General features: G+C 42.0%; 1 protein-coding gene across 3 annotated transcripts in view; it reads right to left on the bottom strand.

Moving 5' to 3' along the window:
• The window catches only part of LOC138350675 (uncharacterized), a 26,686-nt gene extending 12,298 nt beyond the window's left edge, over window positions 1-14,388 (bottom strand). For 2 of the 3 annotated variants that reach the window (XM_069301898.1, XM_069301899.1), the window contains exon 1: window positions 11,632-14,388. In XM_069301898.1, the coding sequence (XP_069157999.1) occupies window positions 11,632-14,170 (2,539 nt within the window). In that variant the 5' untranslated portion in view covers window positions 14,171-14,388. Of the gene's footprint in view, window positions 1-4,885; window positions 5,435-11,631 lie in introns of all 3 variants that reach the window. The other variant, XR_011222202.1, reaches the window with a different exon arrangement.
• Between the last annotated feature and the right edge of the window lie 8,112 nt (window positions 14,389-22,500).

Raw genomic sequence — 22,500 nt, 5'->3', positions numbered from 1 at the left:
GCCACATCACCAGAAAATATATTAATTAATATATAAAAATTCATTAAAAAACCCAGTCCAGCATTATAAACAATAAATAACTGTTCCTTGTGACTGAATCAAATGAAACAATAAAATCAACGCCTCCCTACCTTTGGCATAAAAATTGAACCGGTTCTAGTGGCGTCACCAGCCAGGAAGGAGGAGGGAGGCGGCCATTGTTGAAACAGCATTGTTCTCGTGAGGAAGCACAAAGAAGCAGCTACGTTTGCACTCGTAACCCGACCCATCCCTACGTACTTCAGTTACCGCATCCTCTAAATAACGAGAGTACCTCGTGTCTGGTTGGTACTACTACTAAGGCCTATTAATATAATTAATGATATTCCGGTTAGGAGGCGGAAGACCCCCCAAAACAGGGTGAGCCCCTCACAATCACTTAATAACAACCATAATTTTGAATGTGCCATATCTGTGATAGGAAGTATATTTGCTGTCGTTATATTGTATTCTTCCGGCAGATCTTCTGTGGTCACCAGGGAACCAAGCGACCTCAACTGGTTGTATCATGTGAGAACAGACGCCATAGGCCACGAGGCCCATACCTGGCTGATTGCTCAAGCATCCCACAGCTGTACCCATCTTGAAGCCTTCAAAACAGATAAGGTGACTGAGTACAAAACTAACACCAGTGGATTAATCAACTAACCTTAGTACAAATTTCCTGTCAATAGATAAATTCTCGATTGATAGAGTTTGACCAAAACTAATGTTTTGGTCATTCGAACCAGGGATCATGATTATGATCCAAACAGATAAGAATCAGTGCCAATCGATAATTTAAAAAATAATCAGCAGTAGAAGCAGACTGCTAATTTACCAGTAACGTTCCTCATAAATTCTCACACTTAGTACATGCAGTAGTGTTAGTGTTATTATACAATTATTGTTCCAAACCTTAATATAGGTAAAATAGGAGCTAAATAAATAAATATATAATATAAATAAATACGGTATGTAGTAAAACTGTGCATCGCCAAAGTTAACGTTTTGGGATGTTATAATTCTGTGGAGTTGACGTACAAATTACATCTAACCAAATTGTGACTATACTTTCACGTATATTTATACGACAATTGTGTGGATCAATTTCGTGTTAGGGTCACTAACAAATTAACAAAATCTAATTAAATAACAGAGTTGATGACCAATACTAATTATATAAACATTTCTCTAAATAAGAGAATCATTTAATATAAAAAAAAATCAAATACAAATATTGCACCATTTTATTTACTGCACATAATATGTAATTACTTTTGCCAACTCTTATGCTGGATAGGACAATATTGGGCTGGTTTTGAACTAAATATTGTTCAAACTAGTCCAATCCAATTACTTCTGCTGAACAGTATCAGGGTAGGATATTATTACTTGTCTAGAGCTGAACTAAAATTTGTCCTGCCAAGCAACATTTAAACAATTATGCAGACCCAAAATTGGGTGGGATTCAATCATTTGCATCAAGAGTTGTGATGCACATATACTCAACTTACATTATCCTATATTACCGTATAACCATTTATAAGTAATTATTTCATCTTTGAGTGATAAGAAGTGTTGCTATGCACCCAACGGCGATAATGATGAGCTAGCTTGCGGGAAATCCTATAGTAATACTTGATTATCACTCAAATAATTTTATATATTCAATTTAATATTTTATGTGCCAACCTCTACAGGAGGTAGGAGTCAAGCCTAGTGATTAGGAATTAACCCAAACCTATTATTTCTAAGTAATTGCTCAAAATTGATGAACCAATACCCCCAGTTACTTTCACTACGAAATCATGGGGCCAACGAAACTAAATTCAGCAACCTGTGAAACAGACGAAATGTCTAGTAACAGTATGTTGTACCTCAGATCACATGTGTTACAAAGCTGTGACTCAACAATTATACAAGTGTGATCAATTAATTCAGTAAAATGTGACACCCAAAGTACTTGAAAGCCACATAGAGGTAGCTTAACAAAAATTACAAAGAACTAATGAGGCTGCAAATAATTGTCTTCAAATCCTCATTCAAGAAAATGCTGAGGCAGACAAAGTAGACACCTTCCATGCCGAAACGGCACAATATGAGGAGGATGTCCAAGATCATCTTGATAAATTAATATAATTCTTAGAACAATTATATATAAACTCTGTCTCTCAAAATACTCTACCAACAAGTGGAGCTAATACATCTGAACCATTCAATGCAGTTCGTCTTCCTGTCATTGATTTACCTCAATTTCATGGCAGAGATGACAAAAAATTTGAATTTTACTGGAACACGTTCGATTTACTAGCAAACTCTAATAGTTCCAGTAACAAAACAAATAAATTCCTTTATTTGCGAAGTACCCTTTAGGAAGAAGCAAAGGCTTTTATTGATAATCTGATTTCAAGTGATGACGACTACGATACGGCCATACAGTTGTTAGAAAACTATAGTAACAAAGAAATTGATCTAGCTAACCTTTACTATAAACTGAGAGAAATACCAACACCAGAAACAACACCTGTAGCTCCTTAAGAATTTAGACTCCAAGTACAGTCTCTAGTCAAAGCACTTGCTGTCAAGGCAGATGTACCTAGAGCAAAATGGATGTTAAAATTAGAGATTCAGAGAAAATTACCCAAAGAAATTCTAGCCTCCATCTGTTCTCATTATCGGACAGATATATTCACCCTGGATGAAATATTTGATGAGTTGAGGATGACAGTGAACCGAGTGAGAGCATATGAGACAGTAGTACTAACAACGATTTTTCAACTGACAAGTCTAAACCGACGAAGTCTGTGGAGGACCCAATTAATAATAATTAACACAAGAGTACAAGTACTCCAACTAAATCTAAACAGTCTATCACCACACCAAATTGGAACAATGGCAGTGTTGATACTTATACAGTGGGACACTCCAAGCCTACAGTTACTGTGCCACCCAAGGTGACAGTAACTCCAAGAGGTGCTGAAGGATGGAGGACATGGTTGTTCTGTCAAGAGGAACTTTCCATTTACCACTGCAGCAAATATCCTGATCGTGACGCCCGTGTCAAACGACTCCAAGAGTTGCAAATTTGCACGAGGTACCTCGGGAAACACAACACCAATGAATGTGAGACCCAACTACACACCTGCAAAAGGTGTAACAAGTGTCAACATTGTGTAAAGACACCAAATTAAAGTCTCCAAAACCCAAGGTGGAAGATAACATTCCCAATACAGTACAGTACTGCAAGGTACAACAAAACATCACTGTCCTATCAACAAAGTCAAGAAATTATGCGACTTTGCCTACTGCACAACTTATCATCAAAACTAAAGTGGCCAGGGTCCAAACCCATGGGTTGTTTGACCAAGGGTCTCAAAGAACATTTGTCACTAAACAGGTGGAAGATGATCTAAAATTAAAGCCTGTAACCCAGGTAACATTAATATTTCGGGGTTCCTGGGAAATACAGGGCCTCAAGTCTACCAGGTGGTACAACCATTAAAACGTTTAGGCGGCTACGACCAAATACAAGCCATCGTGGTGGATAGAATTCCTACAGACCTACAAGTAAAGGGTCTAAAAGCTACTGCCACATTTCTAAGAAAAGAAGGAATCAAATTGGCAGACAAAATTAAATCTGATCCCCCTCTCCAACATAGGAATTCTTGTAGGAGCAGATTATTACTTCAAATTCATCATTAGTCCAACCAAATATCAGGGAATAAACCTGTTAAATTCTGCAGGAGGCAAGTCACTCACAGGCCCAGTATTACGCCTGAGGAGCCCAATGCCTACAAATAAATCATCCAAATAGAAACTATAAAATTGTCAGCTGATAATGAAACTAGTAAAATACCAGAGAATACAACTGACCACATACCAACAGAAGTTGCTCTTAATATCTTCATTTAAAGATGAAGCTCATGAGGCTTCAATGGCACATCGGTGATTAGTAGCTTGATCAACTACAAGTCACTGCGACAAATGTCACTGATCCCACTGCAGTCTCAAAACCATCCTTCACTTTAAAGATTGCATACATTCAATCCTCTGAATTAATTCAACCAAAATAATTTAATAATTTTATCAGCAAATAAACTCCAACAAATTAGGTAGCCTAGCTGAGAATATCTAAACTCTAAATCGATGATTGATTTTGATACAATTATTAATTAGTCAATATATATTTTATGGGTCACAGCGGTTAATCAGTGACCAGTAACCTGAACAAGCTACAAGTCACTTCAACCAATGTCTTTGATAACCCTGCAGTCCCAGAAGCATAATTGTCTGTAATGATTGATCACATTCAGTCCTCTAGATAAAATATAATTTAATTAGGCAACCAATTTAGTCTCACAAGAGTTAGCAGGAAATGAAGCATTTAGAGACCTCCCACCCCTGCAACTCTAGTACAGGACATCCATCCTGTACAAATTGACGCACAAATGTGCAACTAACCACTAACATCAAAATTAATTTAATAATTCTTAGGAGGAGTATCAGTGTTCGTCAGTTCTAAACAGTGACCTTCGACCCGTGTTTCTCCACCGGGAATCTTGTCGGGAAAAAACCGACCTCCTTTAAAAATCTTAATTACAATATTCAATTAATAGCGTTTCTGTTATTTTACTAATCCATTAAGCCATACTAATACAAATTAATTTAATAACTCGTTCAAAGAAAACGAGATTATAGTGGAATTATCCCTTAAATATGGGATATATATTGCCACGTCACCAGAAAATATATTAATAAAATATCAACAACCATTAAAAAAAACAATCCAGCATTATAAACAATAAAAAACACTTCCCTGTGACTTGATCAAATAAAACAATCAATAAAATCAATGCCTCCTTACCTTTGGCCATAAGTAAACCGAAATTGAACCGGTTCTAGTGGCGTCACCAGCCAGGAAGGAGGAGGGAGGCGGCCATTGTTGAAACAGTATTGCTCTCGTGAGGAAGCACAAAGAAGCAGCTACGTTTGCACTCGTAACCCGACCCATCCCTACGTACTTCAGTTACCGCAACCTCTAAATAACGAGAGTAACTCGTATCCAGTTTATTGAAAACAGTCCAAATTTTATTACTAGGCCTATTAATATTATTAATGACATTTTGGTTAGGAGGCAGGGGCTTTGGTGGGGTGAGGGGCTCACCCCACCAAAACAGGGTGAGCCCCTCACAATCACTTAATAACAACCATAATTTTGAATGTGCCATATCTGTGATAGGAAGTATATTTGCCGTTGTTATATTGTATTCTTCCGGCAGATCTTCTGTGGTCACCAGGGAACCAAGCGACCTCAACTGGTTGCATCACGTGAGAACAGACGCCATAGGCCACGAGGCCCATACCTGACTGAAGGTATGGGCTTCGCATCACACAGCTGTACCCATCTTGAAGCCTTCAAAACAGATAAGGTGACTGAGTACAAAACTAACACCAGTAGATTAATCAACTAACCTTAGTAGAAATTTCCTGTCAATTTATAAATTCTCGATTGATAGGGTGCTATAATTATATAACCCCCAATACTTGTGTTGGGATATGACTTGTGGGAGAATTTAAATACATACAGTCCACTAAGCTATCGAAAGAAATAATAAATAAATAAATTATACACTATAAATAAATTTACATTAAATTAATCAATTAGTTAATAATAAATTAAATAAAGTCCCATGAGTCAGAATTCCCCACACCACTCTCCACCACTGCCACTCACCACTCTCCACCACTGCCACTCACCACTCTCCACCACTGCCACTCACCACTCTCCACCACTGCCACTCACCACTCCCCACCACTGTCACTCTTCACCACTGCCACCAACAACAACAACTGCAGCAGAGTGCCGGTTAGTGCCCTGGATGAACCATTGCAACCAAAATCAATCAAACAGGTGGATCGGCAGTGTGGAATCATCTGAACTGCAATGAGGGCCACACCAGCTCCGTGGGGGGCTCCCACAGTTATGGTGGTGGGGAGGTGTGTTGTTGTGTGGTCAGACGAGGGGGAGTGACTCATGTGTAAGTGTTTATGAATATATCCTTGGAAAATAGATATCTTGGTTCTCGGGAAATTGTGCCGTGATATACCACAAAATTATACAAATGTGTTAGTGTCACCCCCCCCCCCCCCACATACCCACAAGTGTGTACCGTCACCCAACCCACAAGTTGAGAGGTGCCTGTCTATACCGCTTACCCCATCAAACTACGTAACCCTACTGCCACCCCACCTACTCGGCCACCCGACCTCCTCGGCCACCCTGCCACCACACCTCCTCGGCCACCCTGCCACCACACCTCCTCGGCCACTCTGCCACCACACCTCCTCGGCCACCCGACCTCATCGGCCACCCTGCCACCACACCTCCTCGGCTACACGACCTCCTCGGCCACCCTGCCACCCGACCTCCTCGGCCACCCTGCCACCACACCTCCTCGGCTACCCGACCTCATCGGCCACCCTGCCTCCCCACCTCCTCGGCCACCCTGCCACCACACCTCCTCGGCTACCCGACCTCATCGGCCACCCTGCCACCCCACCACCTCGGCCACCCGACCTCAACGGGCACCCCACCTCCACGGCCACCCTTCCACCCTGCCACCCAACCTCTTCGGCCACCCAGCCTCACTCAGTCCAAGGTTTCGTAGAGGTGGTGGTGAGCGGAGAATGTTATAGAGGTGGTGGAGACTGTGGTGATAGCGAGTGGAGAAGGTGGTGATGGTTGTGGTAGTTGAGATAGTCGTGGTGGTTGTGGTGAGTGGGGACAGTGGTGGTGATTGGACACATTGGTGCTGGGTGATACTTAGAGGGTGTGTGCTGGGTAATACAAAGATGTGTGCTGGGTGAGAAGTGGGAGGTGTTTGCCGGGTGAGACGAGAAAGGTGAGTGCTTAGTGACACAGGGAAGCAGGGAAGGTGCTTGCTGGGCGAGACGAGGAAGGTGTGTGCTGGGTGAGACGAGGAAGGTGTGTGCTGGGTGAGACGAGGAAGGTGTGTGCTGGGTGAGACGAGGAAGGTGAGTGCTGGGTGAGACGAGGAAGGTGTGTGCTGGGTGAGACGAAGAAAGTGTGTGCTGGGTGATACTTGGAGGATGTGTGCTAGATGGGTGAGACGAGGAAGGTATATGCTGGGTGCGATAGGAAAGGTCTGTGCTGGGTGAAACGGGGAAGGTGTGTGTTGAGTGAGATAAGGAAGGTGTGTGCTGTGGGACACAGGGAAGGTTTTTGCTGGGTGAAACGAGGAAGGTGTGTGCTGGGTCACCTTCAGTGTCTCACCCAGCACACACCTTCCCTGTCTCACACTGAATACACTTTCCACATCTCACACATCACACAGCTTCCTCTTCCCAATCAGCACACACCTTCCATGTATCACCCTGTACTCTGTCCTCGTCTCAAACAGCACACAATTTCTTCCTCTCACCCAGCACTCACCTTCCTTGTCTCATTCAGCACACACCCTTCATGTATCACCCAGCACCCATCTTCCTCGTTTCACCCAACACACACTTTCTCCGTCTCACCCATCACGCACCTTCTCTGTCTCACCCATCACGCACCTTCCCCGTCACACCCAGCACACACCTTCCCCATCACACCCAGCACACACCTTCCCCGTCACACCCAGCACACACCTTCCCCATCTCTCCCAGCACGCATGTTACAGTCTCGTCACTATCGTCGGAGTGTAGAGTGGCAATGTCAACACCCTCTATGGGGTCTGCACTCCTCTGGTGGATGGCGTGTCACGATCAGCGCAATCCGTTGTGCTACAGAGCATAATGTCAATTCCCCGGTGAGTGAGTGTTACCTCATGGTTTCCCCAGTGTACCGTCCTTTTGTATCCACAGAGGTGATGTGTGGAGGCAGTTGTACTTTGGAAGGCAGTTTACCTTGGGCAGTCGAAGTACTCTCAGCTTGGTCCGGGAAGACGACCAAGTAAGCCATTGCCGATCGGAGCAGTGTGTTAGCTGCTGATTTACACAGTGTTGGTAGAAATCGGTATACTCCGGGATTGGCTTAGGAGAGTAATGGACGACAGTGAGGTGCCTATAGCGAAGTGCTGCTAGCCGGTTGCTAGTGACTTCTGCCAGGGGTTAGCTACCCCCTGTACATGGTTGTTTGTGACCCCGATCAGTGAGTGGCTGAAGTCGTCTGACAGCAAGTAGCTGGAGGGTGATAGTGGGGTGTAGACACCACTTGATATTGTGTCGGTGGGCTGGCCCATGTAAAAGGCGAACTCGCCAGTATTTATCAGTACCCGTTTACAAGGTGGAAGCACTGGAGTTGATGAACTCTGCCTACTGAAAGGTGTCCTGCGTGAAAGTGACACGGTTGTATATATATGTGTAGTCATAATCTATTTGATCTAATATCCTTTTAATGGTGAAGGTGTAAATATTGGTGAATATACTCTAAGAGGGAACTGTGTATTGTTCATCCTCCTCTACTCTTTATTGCACTATATAACCAATTCTTGAAAGCGTACTTTGGGTCGGATACTATAAACGTGGTTCATCCATCAAGAACCCGGTTACTGGTCCATAAGTGACCGCAACAACGCACCTTCCTCTTTTCACCCAGCACACACCTTCCTCTTTTCACCCAGCACACACCTTCCTCTTTTCACCCAGCACACACCTTCCTCTTTTCTCCCAGCACTCACCTTCCATGTCGCACTCAGCAAACACCTTCCCCGTCTCAACCACCACACACCTTCCCCGTCTCAACCAGCACACACCTTCCCCGTCTCACCCAGCACACACCTTCCACTTCTAACCCAGCACACACCTTCCTCATCTCACCCAGCACACACCTTCCTTGTCTCACCCAACACACACCTTCCTTGTCTCACCCAGCACACACCTTCCTCGTCACACCCAGCACACACCTTCCCCGTCACACCCAGCACACACCTTCCCCGTCACACCCAGCACACACCTTCCCCGTCTCACCCAACACGCACCTTCCACTTCTAACCCAGCACACACCTTCCTCATCTCACCCAGCACACACCTTCCACTTCTAACCCAGCACACACCTTCCTCATCTCACCCAGCACACACCTTCCTCATCTCACCCAGCACACACCTTCCTCATCTCACCCAGCACACACCTTCCACTTCTAACCCAGCACACACCTTCCCCGTCACACCCAGCACACACCTTCCTTGTCTCACCCAGCACACACCTTCCTCGTCACACCCAGCACACACCTTCCCCGTCACACCCAGCACACACCTTCCTTGTCTCACCCAGCACACACGTTCCCCGTCTCACCCAGCACACACCTTCCACTTCTAACCCAGCACACACCTTCCCCGTCTCACCCAGCACACACCTTCCTCATCTCACCCAGCACACACCTTCCTTGTCTCACCCAGCACACACCTTCCTCGTCACACCCAGCACACACCTTCCCCGTCACACCCAGCACACACTTTCCCCGTCACACCCAGCACACACCTTCCTTGTCTCACCCAGCACACACCTTCCCCGTGTCACCCAGCACACACGTTCCCCATCCCAGCATTCGTCTGGTCGTCTGTCTTACTCTCTCCAAAACATTCTTGTTCACCCCATCTCTTATCCATCTCAACTTTTTTCCTTCCCTCTCAATTTTGTCCCTTCCCTCCCATTCCCTTGTCCTTCCTTTCGTCCTGTATTGCTCCTATTCTCTCTCCTTCCCATCATTTCTTCCTCCTTTCCATTCATTCGGCCTCCTACCATCCCATTCATCTTCCCTCCCTCCTATGCTTCCTCTTTCCAATTATCCCTCTCCTCCTTTCTCCATCACCCCATACTCACTTCCATTCTCTCTACCTCCTTCTCTTCTATTTTCTTTCACTTCCTCCTTCCGTTCTTTCAGAACATTCAATATATATCCCAGGAAACACAAAATGTAATCAAAACTGTTTAAAGCACTCTAAGGACAATCAATCCTACATTTCAGGACCCAGATTCACGAAGCAGTTACGCAAGCACTTACGAACCTGTACATCTTTTCCCAATCTTTGGTGGCTTTGCTTACAATTGTTAAACAGTTAATGAGCTCCGAAGCACCAGGAGGCTGTTTATAACAATAACAACAGTTGATTGGCAAGTTTTCATGCTTGTAAACTGTTTAATAAATGTAACCAAAGCCGTAAAAGGTTGAGGACAGATGCACACGTTCGTAAGTACTTGAGCAACTGCTTAGTGAATCTGGGTCCTGATTTCTTAGGAGTTGTTAATTATCACAATAGAACCCAATCTTTATTAAAGATAAGCATGTTCACGACCCTGATCCTCCTATGATCCTCCCCATAAAATTCAATTTCACCTAAGAGTGATGTGTAAAGCCAACTACAACCATCTGGCTTTCAACCTCCGACGGACGGACAGACAGCAAATCATTTTATATGCTAAATGGATATGCAGGCAGCCTTCGGATGTATTAATTTTTGAGCCACGTATTATTTTACAGCCTTTTATTGTTACGTTTTTCTCTCTCTTCCATATGTTTATGGATGATTGAATTATTGGTTAAATGTCTGAAATATATGAGTTTTAAAAGCAAATAGCACCTTTGAAATTGCAGAATTTGCTGTTTAATCTGCCATTTCATTAGATACTATACCAATATGATTATGTATACAGTAAAATTACACTTGTTTATATTTAATAAAAATGTGAAGCAGTCCATCTATTTCTATAAAATATGATGTATTCTTGTCTATCTGAATGAGGTTCCTCACTCAATTTTCACACACAAAGTATTTGGGGTAAGGAAGTAACATAGCAGTCAGGACCTATGGAAGGGAGACGAGGGGGAGGAGAGACCCGGGTGCAGCCGTACCCATTATTAAATTTGATTTATTTAGCCAAAGTAATATAATTGTCTAATATAATATTGTTTCAATAATATAAATTTATATAAGAGCATATAAAATTTCATATATCAGTAAAAATTATAATTAAACTGCAAGTAAGAGTTGCAAGAGAACAGGAATGCATACTGTAGTGTTCCAAAAGAACTTGAGGGATGAAGAATTTGACGAATCAAATCAAGTCTTTCCAAAATTGTATGATTCAGACTTTACACTTTGGTACCATTAAAAAAAATTTAAAAGAGGGATACAAGTATTTTAACACTAAAATGTTATGAAGTCAGAAACCATGCAGTTAATCTTGTTGAGGAAGAGGTATCTAGATTCAGTGTGCCGCATCAAACACTATTAATATGAAATCTATGTTGTGCAAAATAATGTTAATTTTATCTCTATAATGGTGTCGGTTTTCTATATTATTATTAGCATAAGATGACTCAATGTCAATAAAAGAGGAAAATAAATGAGGCAAGAGGTAATAGCATTAAAAGTTGAAGATCAGAACAACTTCGTTACAAAATGTAGAAATATGTATAACAATACATTTAGGAACAGATGTTTAGAAAGCTTATAATTTCTGGATGGTTTTGCCATTTCAGTATTTATTTTATCTATAAATAACATATGTATTGTCAAACACATTAAAACTGATGCTTAAACATCTTATTGATTATTTTTTACAGTTTACTAATAAACTATAAGGATAAAAATAATAATATTTACTTAGTTCAGTGACACGGCAAAGGAGTGGCAGGTGATGTGTGAGGACGGGCAGTTGCTGCAGTGTGAGGCGCAGGGCGAGGCTCCGGAGGGTGGGAGGCAAGTGGGGTATGGCTGCCTCAGACAATCGACCCACAAACTTCTCTAAGGTACACCTACTGCCAGGAGCTGTCAATGTTTCTAAATATATATTTGAAAGATCGTCATCGTCATTTCTGCAATAGTAGTGACCATAGAGAAGCACGTTTACAGTAATCGGTAATGTCATCAGAACTCTCAGTGCTGGCATTAGTTGGTTTGGTTGTAGTCTACTTTCGATCTCCAGCACGATTTCGCAATCAGGTCTCACTCTCTTGAGAACAAGCGGGAGAACGGCACATGAATCAACACACTTTATCTTCCAACAATTCCAATCTTGCAACCTCTTACACACAGCATTGATAATGTGCTCGTTGCTGTGGGACTCGACTATGTGTTTTAAAAGGTTATCCACTTCAGGATCATTACACCACACAAGGTCAATAATCCAAGAAGCAAAATTTTGTTCCAATTCACGAACGTTCAGCACACAGGTAGCACTGAGCAAGATGTTCTGGTATCTGGATATATCAACCACATTTTGTCCCTCCAGCAGTACTTTGTGCACAAGGTTGGTGTTTCCCTGGTCGCCGAGCTGTTCCTCTGACATCAGCTGAGTGACCAGCCTCCTACCAGCACAATGCTCCTGGTACCTGGTGTGAAAATAGCCAAACACCCTCACCACACTGAGGCCCCGACGGTAGCTGGTTCTTGTGAAATAATTGGACAAGACCACCTCCTGCGGCAGTCCTAGAGTTTTACACTTCTTCTTAATCTCCACTTCCGTCTCCTGCCAAAGGTCGTACTCCTGCCTCTTGATCCCTCTTAAACTAACCTCCTCAAAGAACAGCATCAAATTTTTATATTCGACGCTAAAGTCATTCATCTGTTGGGTTCTGAGTATAGATTCCAACAGCTTCTTGTTGTTTAAGCTGACAATCCTCTCATAGACTTGAGTGATTGTGTTGAGATTGTTAAATTCTCCTGGGGCCTCGATGCACAGCAGCACCAACAAGGTCAAGGTGAGTGGAGTGTTGAGGTATTCACTCACCTGCTCCAGCCGCTGGGTAAACCTCTCTCTGACACTTCGTTGGTTCTCTTCCTGCACTAGACTGTTGATGATTCTCTCGGCAAACTCATTGCGACGTTCTGGAGTGATGCCCAAGACGAGGATGTTGCAGCGAGGTCTGGTGTGTGGGATAAGCTGTGACAGTTGTTGGTCCCACCCCGGCCGTGTGGTTATCACCAACCTCACATCCTTGCCAGGCAGGTCCAACAGCTCCTCCACCAGCCTTCTTGAATGGTCGTTAACCTCGTCGTAGCCGTCAATCAGGACTAATATATTTAAACTCAAGATTATCTCTTTAAACAGCTCGAAGTCAACATCACGAAGTGTTTGAGGCAGCCACTGGCGCAGGAGACCATCGAAGGTATTAAGATGTTTGTCCCTGCACTGTACATAGAAAACAAGGTCCACAGTGCCCAGGTGATGTATGGCATCAGGGTCCTCTACCCACTTCTTGAGGATGAGCTTGAGTAAAGTTGTCTTGCCCATACCACCTTCCCCCGTCAGGAGGACACACTGAGGCACTCTTCCGTCCTCTCGTCTCGTACTCAAGATGTCTTCATAGTTTATATCCTGGCCCTTAGCCATGGGGTAGTGTCTTGCCCCTATGACGGGATCTTCAGATTGTCGCAGTCTTATGAAAGTTAAATTTTGATGGTAGTTAATGTTGGGGATGAACCAGTGTGAGGGAGCGATCTTATGCTCCTTGTACCAGGTTGTTAGCTCCTTCTTGCTTTTCACTTTAATATTTTCTGTGATTGGGCCTTTTATCTTATTTAAATCCCGGAGAAGCTGAGATATGAGCGCAACATCTGAAGGATCCAAAGGTTCTCTGATTTTTGCACTTAGTCCACTAATATAATTTGTGAATATCTGATATCGATCGTCCACATTAAGTGTCTCGTCCACATTGTGTCTTCTGCACCAAGACCGAGCCTCCTGCAACATTTCCCACACTATGTCACTGAGCTTCGTTAATTTATGCGCGAGGTCTTGCTGTGTCGTTATGGTCATACTTTCGTGTATTACCTCATTTCTGATTGTCTTGAGCTTGTAGAGGAGGTGCTCGAGTGATGGTTCCAGAGCCCCTGGAGGAGTCCACCATTTGGGGTCGTTATATGGAGCCAGGTTACATACATGTTGTAGAAGTTTATACAAGAGGGTGATATCAAAATTATCTGCACAGGAGTGGTTCTCAAGTATATCCTGTTCAGGAGGATGTAAAGACCTCTTGAGCCTTTGACTAGCTTTACAATCCTGAGCTGGGGGTAGTATTGGATAGTTCCCTGTATATAAGCAATTGAACACAGCCGCTATTTCATCTCTTGCTGCCTTAGTCACAGCAAGGTAGTACTTATATCTGTAGAGGTCTCTCTCAGTGATTACTGGGTGCTGCATCCTGGCAGACGATGTGAAGGAGGTGGCTTTATGACTCGTGCCTCACACAACTTTACTAGACATTCCTAGCAACACTCAGTGTTTCATGGCTATATAGTCTTAATTTCTTGACGCTTTCTCCTGAGAGTTCCCTTCCTTCAGTGTTTCATGCTGGTTTTGGTTATTGTGTGAAGATTACATGAACTGAGATCAATGTTGTTCATGTGATATATAAACGGGTCAAACTTTTCAAATAAGAATGTACTCATAAACTAAAAGGAATCAAAGTTTTCACAGGTTTGTAACATTCGAAACATTCTATGAACACAAATCATAATTGAGACAGGACTTTTCTCCCTGTTCTGTATACCGACTTTATATATTATTAATTTTTCTTTTCATTTTAAATTTCAATGTGTAAATTTGATGTTATATCAATGTTAAATTTCGTTTGATAAAATAATTGTCAGGATGAACAGTTGCTTTCAATTAGTTATATAAAAAGTTTCTCTAAAATGGTCTTTTTATCTTCAATTTTTGGTTTTATCTGGAATGACAAAATATTATATATCAGAAAAAGGAAAACAGATTAATGGTGAATATTAAATACCTAAACATTATATTTTAAGGTTAGGCAAATAATAAATATATTGAAACCAGGAATTCTGTTCCTACTTTCCTCCTTTTAAAAATCAAGAATTGAATGTGGTAAATGCCATTTTGTGGTGTGACCATGAGCAGTTATTCGATACTTGACACAAGATAAAATCCCAGGAAACAATTTTTGGTTGCCACAACCCCACCAGTTTGGTGGGGTTGGTAAAGATGGGAGAGGGGCATAATGATGATGGGGCTTATGATGATGGAGGATGGTGTGCATAGTTGGTTGTGATGTTGAGTGTAGATGATTGTGGTGGTGAGTGCAGACGGTAGTGGTGGTGAGTGTAAAAGATTGTGGTAGGGAGTGTAGACGGTGGTTGCACCAAACATTTTCTCGTTTTCAACCGTTTTCAAAACAATATTTTATTGTTTTATTCACGTTTTAAAATACACATTACACATGTGTTTTGAATATTTGTAAGAACGATTATAAAACATGAGGTCATAACGTTTTAATAAACTGTTTTTAAGTTGCGATATAACGTTTTAGAGGTAAGGTTTTTAAAAAGTTAATTCTAATTATTAATTATTGGAATTACTAGGTATATATATATCTTTATTGCATTTAAAAAGATAGAGACAGACAGGGAGAAAAGGAGAGACATTCGGAGACATACAGAAAGCGAGAGTTTGATATGTTTGGGTGTGTGTTTGGCATGTTTGTGTGTGGTATGTGTGTTTGTTGTGTTTTTGTCTGTGTTGGTATTTTTCGCGTGTGGTATGTTTGTGTGTGTTTGGTGTGTGTGTGTGTTTGTTATGTGTGTATGTCTTTGGTATGTGTTTGTTTGTTTGTTGTGTTTTGTGAGTGTTTTGTTTGTTTGTGTGTGTGTCGTGTGTGGTGTGTGTTTGGCGAGTGTGTGTGTGTGTGTGTGTAATGTGTAATTACCTAAGTGTAGTTACAGGATGAGAGCTACGCTCGTGGTGTCCCGTCTTCCCAGCACTCTTTGTCATATAACGCTTTGAAACTACTGACGGTCTTGGCCTCCACCACCTTCTCACCTAACTTGTTCCAACCGTCTACCACTCTATTTGCGAAAGTGAATTTTCTTATATTTCTTCGGCATCTGTGTTTAGCTAGTTTATATCTATGACCTCTTGTTCTTAAAGTTCCAGGTCTCAGGAAATCTTCCCTGTCTATTTTATCAATTCCTGTTACTATTTTGTATGTAGTGATCATATCACCTCTTTTTCTTCTGTCTTCCAGTTTTAGCATATTTAATGCCTCTAACCTCTCCTCGTAGCTCTTGCCCTTCAGTTCTGGGAGCCACTTAGTAGCATGTCTTTGCACCTTTTCCAGTTTGTTGATGTGCTTCTTAAGATATGGGCACCACACAACCGCTGCATATTCTAGCTTTGGCCTAACAAAAGTCGTGAACAGTTTCTTTAGTATATCGCCATCCATGTATTTAAAAGCAATTCGGAAGTTAGAAAGCGTGGCATAAGTTCCTCGCACAGTATTCTTTATGTGGTCCTCAGGTGATAGTTTTCTATCTAGAACCACCCCTAGATCTCTTTCTTTATCAGAATTCTTTAAAGATTTCTCACATAATATATAGGTTGTGTGGGATCTATGTTCTCCTATTCCACATTGCATAACATGGCATTAATTAACATTAAATTCCATTTGCCAAGTGGTGCTCCATATACTTATTTTGTCCAGGTCATCTTGAAGGGCATGACAATCATCTAAGTTTCTTATCCTTCCTATTATCTTAGCATCATCAGCAAACATGTTCATATAATTCTGTATACCAATTGGTAGATCATTTATGTAGACAATAACCATCACTGGTGCAAGAACTGAACCCTGTGGTACTCCACTTGTGACTTTTCTCCAGTCCGATACATTGCCTCTGATCACTGCCCTCATTTTTCTATCAGTCAGAAAATTTTTCCTCCATGTTAGAAGCTTACCTGTCACCCCTCCAATATTTTCCTGTTTCCAGAACAACCTCTTATGTGGAACTCTGTCGAAAGCCTTTTTTAGGTCCAGATAGATGCGGTCAACCCAACCATCTATTTCCTGTAATATCTCTGTTGCTCGATCATAGAAATTGAGTAAATTCGATACACAGGATCTTCCAGATCGAAAACCATACTGTCTGTCTGATATTAATTCATTTCTCTTCAGGTGTTCTACCCATTTAGTTTTAATTATTTTTTTCCAATATTTTGACTATTACACTTGTCAATGATACCGGTCTATAATTAAGGGGGTCTTCCCTGCTTCCACTTTTGTAGATTGGAACTATGTTAGCCTTTTTTCCACACATCAGCTACAACTCCTGTATACAGGGATGCCTGAAAAATCAGTTGAAGAGGAATGCTGAGCTCAGGTGCACATTCTCTCAGAACCCATGGTGAAACTCCATCTGGACCAACTGCCTTGTTCTTATTTAGCTTCTTGAGCATTTTTTCCACTTCGTCTCTAGACACCTCTATGTGCTCTATGTTGTTCTCTGGAATTCTTATTGTATCTGGTTCCCTGAAGATTTCATTTTGTACAAACAGACTTTGGAACTTTTCGCTTAATGTTTCACACATTTCCTTTTCATTTTCCGTGAATCTATTTCCCATTTTCAACCTCTGTATATTATCCTTTACCTGCAATTTGTTGTTTATGAATTTATAGAATAGACCTGGTTCTGTTTTACATTTGTCTGCAATCCCTTTTTCAAAATTTCTTTCTGCCTCTCTCCTCACTGCCGTGTAGTTGTTTCTCGCATCTTTGTATCGCTGGTATGTTTGGGGGTTTGGCCTCTTCCTGTATTGATTCCATTTTTGTGTCTTTTGGTCTCTGGCCCTCTCGCACTTTCTGTTGAACCAATCCTGTTTCAAAGTTCTGCTTTTCTGTTTTGGTATAAATTTTTTGTGCCTTTATCATATATTTCACAAAACTTGACATACATCTCATTCACTTCCTTGACTAGCAACAAGTCTGTCCAATTATACCCACTAAAAAAAATTCTAAGGTTGCCATAATGTCCTCTCCTATAGTCAGGTTTTTCAATTGCATCAACCTTCATATTTTCTTCCAGATTATAACGCATTGCATACTTTATTCCCAAAAAGACATGGTCACTTGCCCAAGGGAGGAAGGTACTGAATGTCAAATATTTCTTCCTCCTTCCTGGTAAATATCAAATCTAGCATGGAGGATACAAGAATGTTTCCAGGATGAGGTCTACAAATTTACAGGTCCAGAAATCTTCTGTTTTAGCTTCATATGCTTCCCAGTCTATGGTTTTCAAGTTGAAGTCGCCGACTATCAACAGTCGTGAACTATCGTTATCCGCTCTTGCTATGATCTCTCTCATTATTGTTATAAGACCTTCTCTTTTACTATCTAGCTTCTCCTTTGACCATGTGCTGCTTAACGGTGGACTATATGCATTTATGGTCATTAGTTTACCATCCTCATGGCAGATCTCTAGTGGTATTATGTCAATTTCTTGTGGATTGGCAGTCATTATTTCATTCACCTTTAGGTGTTCTTTCACCAGCACAGCAACGCCACCGCCTTTCTTAATTTTTCTGTCCCGTCTCAAAATTGAGTAGCCCCTTGGGAATATGACTTCATTTAAAATAACATCTTCAAGTTTTGTCTCCGTGAGTGCAACAATGTCTGGTGTCTGCAGCTGTATTACATCACTTAACTCTAGTATCTTCGATCTTACTCCATCTATGTTGGTGTATGCAATCTTCAGGAACTTGTTCCCCCTCTTCTTATTTTTCACTCCCCCTCTCTCTAATGATTTAGTTGGTTTGCCTTTATGTACCACTTTACTGGTCTGCCTACCCCTATCACTTTGTAGAAAAAAGAATTTATTTCTTCTTCATTCCTGCTCTCATTTAAACGTTTTGCCTCGGCGAGGTTCAGTTTTAGCTTCTCTCTATCTTTTTTTGAAAGATCTCGTCTTAACGACCACACTTTCCCGTCCTCATCACTTTGTAATTTTCTAGCATTCCTTAGTACTTCTTCCATCTGTTTGGCACCATTTAGAGTGATCCTCAAAGGTCGATCTTTCCCTTTTACGTACCTGCCTATTCTCCTGTAGTCGCACACATTCTCTATGGTTGTAAGACCTTCCACGAGGCCAACAATTTTATCTACTACTTTTGTTTCTTCTACAGCTCTTTCTGACCTAGATATTATCTCCTTTTCTTTGCAGCCAAAAATGATCAGGGACTTACTCCGATCAACTGTGTTTTGCACCAACTTCGGGTTAGATGCCAATTCTATTCTCACTTCCAGCATAATGTTTGTTTTATCTTGGTTGCTGCAGTGTTTGACTTCCTTTACTGCTTCTTCAATTTTTTCCTTCTCCTTGGCCACTTGTGCATAAGTGAGTTGCATATCTTTCTTGCACTGTTCTATTCCCTGTGTAACTTCCTCCATCTGTGCTGACAAAAGCTGTTTCTCCTGTTGAATTTCCTTACCTAACCTATTGTAGTCATTTATGTTTAAATTTACTTTAACTTCTTCCAAAGCTATTTTTAAGAGTCTATTTTCTTCTTCCATGGTTTTTCAATTTGTTTCCAATTGAATCTTATCCGTGCACAAGTCTTTCACTACACCCTCAAGACATACAACTTTGCTATTTAAATGGTCATTACTTTCTTTCAATTTACTAATTATTTTTACATGAGAGATCACTATAGTATCTAATTTTACCAACTTGTTGTATAGACTGGTTATATCAATGCTTCCTTCACTGAATCCAGCAAAATCAAGCTCTGTTTTGTATTTCCTCTTGCCGGCAGCCATCTTGAATGTTCCTCTCTGCACTGGAAACACTAGGGCAACTTTTTCTCATCCAACTTTCACTTCCCTTAGCACATTCCTTTTATCTCACATATTTTTCAAATGCACTATACCTTTATGTTCTCTGGGACACCACTCACTATCATCATCCTGTACTACAATACTTAGAATTGTTGAAATATGCTGGAGCTCCTCTTGTCTGCCTCTTGGGAAAGAACTTGGGATAGAACCAATTGTGTGTGTGTGTGTGTGTGTACTCACCTAGTTGTGTTTGCGGGGGTTGAGCTTTAGCTCTTTGGTCCCGCCTCTCAACTGTCAATCAACTGGTGTACAGATTCCTGAGCCTACTGGGCTCTATCATATCTACATTTAAAACTGTGTATGGAGTCAGCCTCCACCACATCACTGCCTAATGCATTCCATCCGTTAACTACTCTGACACTGAAAAAGTTCCTTCTAACGTCTCTGTGGCTCATGTAGGTACTCAGTTTCCACCTGTGTCCCCTTGTTCGCGTCCCACCAGTGTTGAATAGTTTATCCTTGTTTACCCGGTCGATTCCTCTGAGGTTTTTGTAGGTTATGATCATGTCTCCCCTTACTCTTCTGTCTTCTAGTGTCGTAAGGTGCATTTCCCGCAGCCTTTCCTCGTAACTCATGCCTCTTAGTTCTAGGACTAGTCTAGTGGCATACCTTTGAACTTTTTCCAGCTTCGTCTTGTGCTTGACAAGGTACGGGCTCCATGCTGGCGCCGCATACTCCAGGATTGGTCTTACATATGTGGTGTACAAGATTCTGAATGATTCCTTACACAGGTTCCTGAACGCTGTTCTGATGTTAGCCAGCCTCGCATATGCCGCGGACGTTATTCTTTTTATGTGGGCTTCAGGAGACAGGTTTGGTGTGATATCAACTCCTAGATCTTTCTCTCTGTTCGTTTCATTAAGTACTTCATCTATTCTGTATCCTGTGTCTGGCCTCCTATTTCCACTGCCTAGTTTCATTACTTTGCATTTACTCGGGTTGAACTTCAACAGCCATTTGTTAGACCATTCACTCAGTCTGTCTAGGTCATCTTGTAGCCTCCTACTATCGTCCTCAGTTTCAATCCTCCTCATAATTTTTGCATCATCGGCAAACATTGAGAGAACCGATTTTATACCCTCTGGGAGATCATTTACATATATCAGAAACAGTATAGGTCCAAGGACTGACCCCTGCGGGACTCCACTCGTAACGTCTCGCCAGTCTGAGACCTCACCCCTCACACTGACTCGTTGTCTCCTGTTGCTTAGGTACTCCTGTATCCAACGGAGTACCTTCCCTTTCACTCCAGCCTGCATCTCCAGCTTTTTCACTAGCCTCTTGTGTGGCACTGTATCAAAGGCTTTCTGACAATCCAAAAATATGCAGTCTGCCCATCCTTCTCTTTCTTGCCTTATTTTTGTTGCCTGGTCGTAGAATTCAAGTAACCCTGTGAGGCAGGACCTGCCATTCCTGAATCCATGTTGATGCTGTGTTACAAAGTTCTTTCGCTCCAGGTGCTCCACTAGCTTTCTTCGCACAATCTTCTCCATCAGCTTGCATGGTATGCAGGTTAGGGACACTGGCCTGTAATTCAGTGCCTCCTGTCTATCCCCTTTCTTGTATATCGGGACTACGTTAGCTGCTTTCCAAATTTCTGGCAGTTCCCCTGTTGCCAGTGATTTCTTATACACTATGGAGAGTGGGAGGCACAGTTCTTCTGCTCCTTCCTTTAGTATCCAAGGGGAGATTCCATCTGGGCCTATAGCCTTTGTCACATCCAACTCAGGTAAACACTTCCTTACTTCCCCGCTGGTAATCTCAAACTCTTCCAGTGGTTCCTGGTTAGCTATTTCCTCTCTTATCTCTGGGATTTGTCCTTGCTCTAAGGTGAAGACCTCTTGGAATTTCTTATTCAGTTCCTCACACACTTCCTTGTCGTTTGTAGTGAATCCTTCTGCCCCTATCCTTAATTTCATAACCTGTTCCTTTACTGTTGTTTTTCTCCTAATGTGGCTATGCAGCAATTTAGGCTGAATCTTTGCCTTGCTTGCGATGTCATTTTCGTTTTGTCTTTCTGCCTCTTTTCTCCTCCTGACATATTCATTCCTGGCATTCTGGTATCTTTCTCTGCTCTCAAGTGTTTTGCTATTCCTATAGTTTCTCCATGCTCTTTTACTTTGCTGCTTAGCTAGCCTACATCTCTGATTAAACCATGGGTTTTTCATCTTCATTTCACCGTTTTCCTTTGGGGCTGGGACAAACTTGTTTGCTGCGCCCTTGCATTTTTGCGTGATGTAGTCCATCATATCTTGGGCCGTCTTTTCCCTGAGCTCTGTTTCCCATGCTATATCTGTTAGGAATTTTCTTATCTCCTCATAGTTTCCCTTTCGGTAAGCTAACCTTTTGGTTTCGGTATCCCTCCTCGAGTTCAATAACCCTTCTTCAATCAGGTACTCAAACACCAATACACTGTGGTCGCTCATTCCTACTGGGGCCTCAAAACCTATTTCTCTTATGTCAGAGTCGTTCAGGGTGAAGACCAGGTCGAGTCTCGCTGGTTCGTCATTTCCTCTCATCCTTGTGGGTTCTCTGACATGCTGGGTTAAGACGTTTCTAGTCACCACCTCCAGTAGTTTGGCTCTCCACGTATCCTCGCCTCCATGCGGTTCCTTGTTCTCCCAATCAATCCTTCCGTGATTGAAGTCCCCCATGATGAGCAGGTGGGATCTATTTCTACAGGCAGCAGAGGCTGCCCTCTCAATTATAGTGTTAACTGCCATGTTGTTGTTTTCGTACTCTTGACTGGGTCTTCTGTCATTTGGTGGAGGGTTATATATTACTGCTACTACTATCCTTGGTCCTCCCATTGTCATGGTGCCTGCTATGTAGTCTCTGAAACCCT

Source organism: Procambarus clarkii, chromosome 46, assembly GCF_040958095.1.
Source record: "Procambarus clarkii isolate CNS0578487 chromosome 46, FALCON_Pclarkii_2.0, whole genome shotgun sequence".
NCBI classification, from domain to species: domain Eukaryota; kingdom Metazoa; phylum Arthropoda; class Malacostraca; order Decapoda; family Cambaridae; genus Procambarus; species Procambarus clarkii.
The sequence above is the reverse complement of the archived record's forward strand: the minus strand, read 5'-3'. Positions and strand labels throughout refer to the sequence as shown.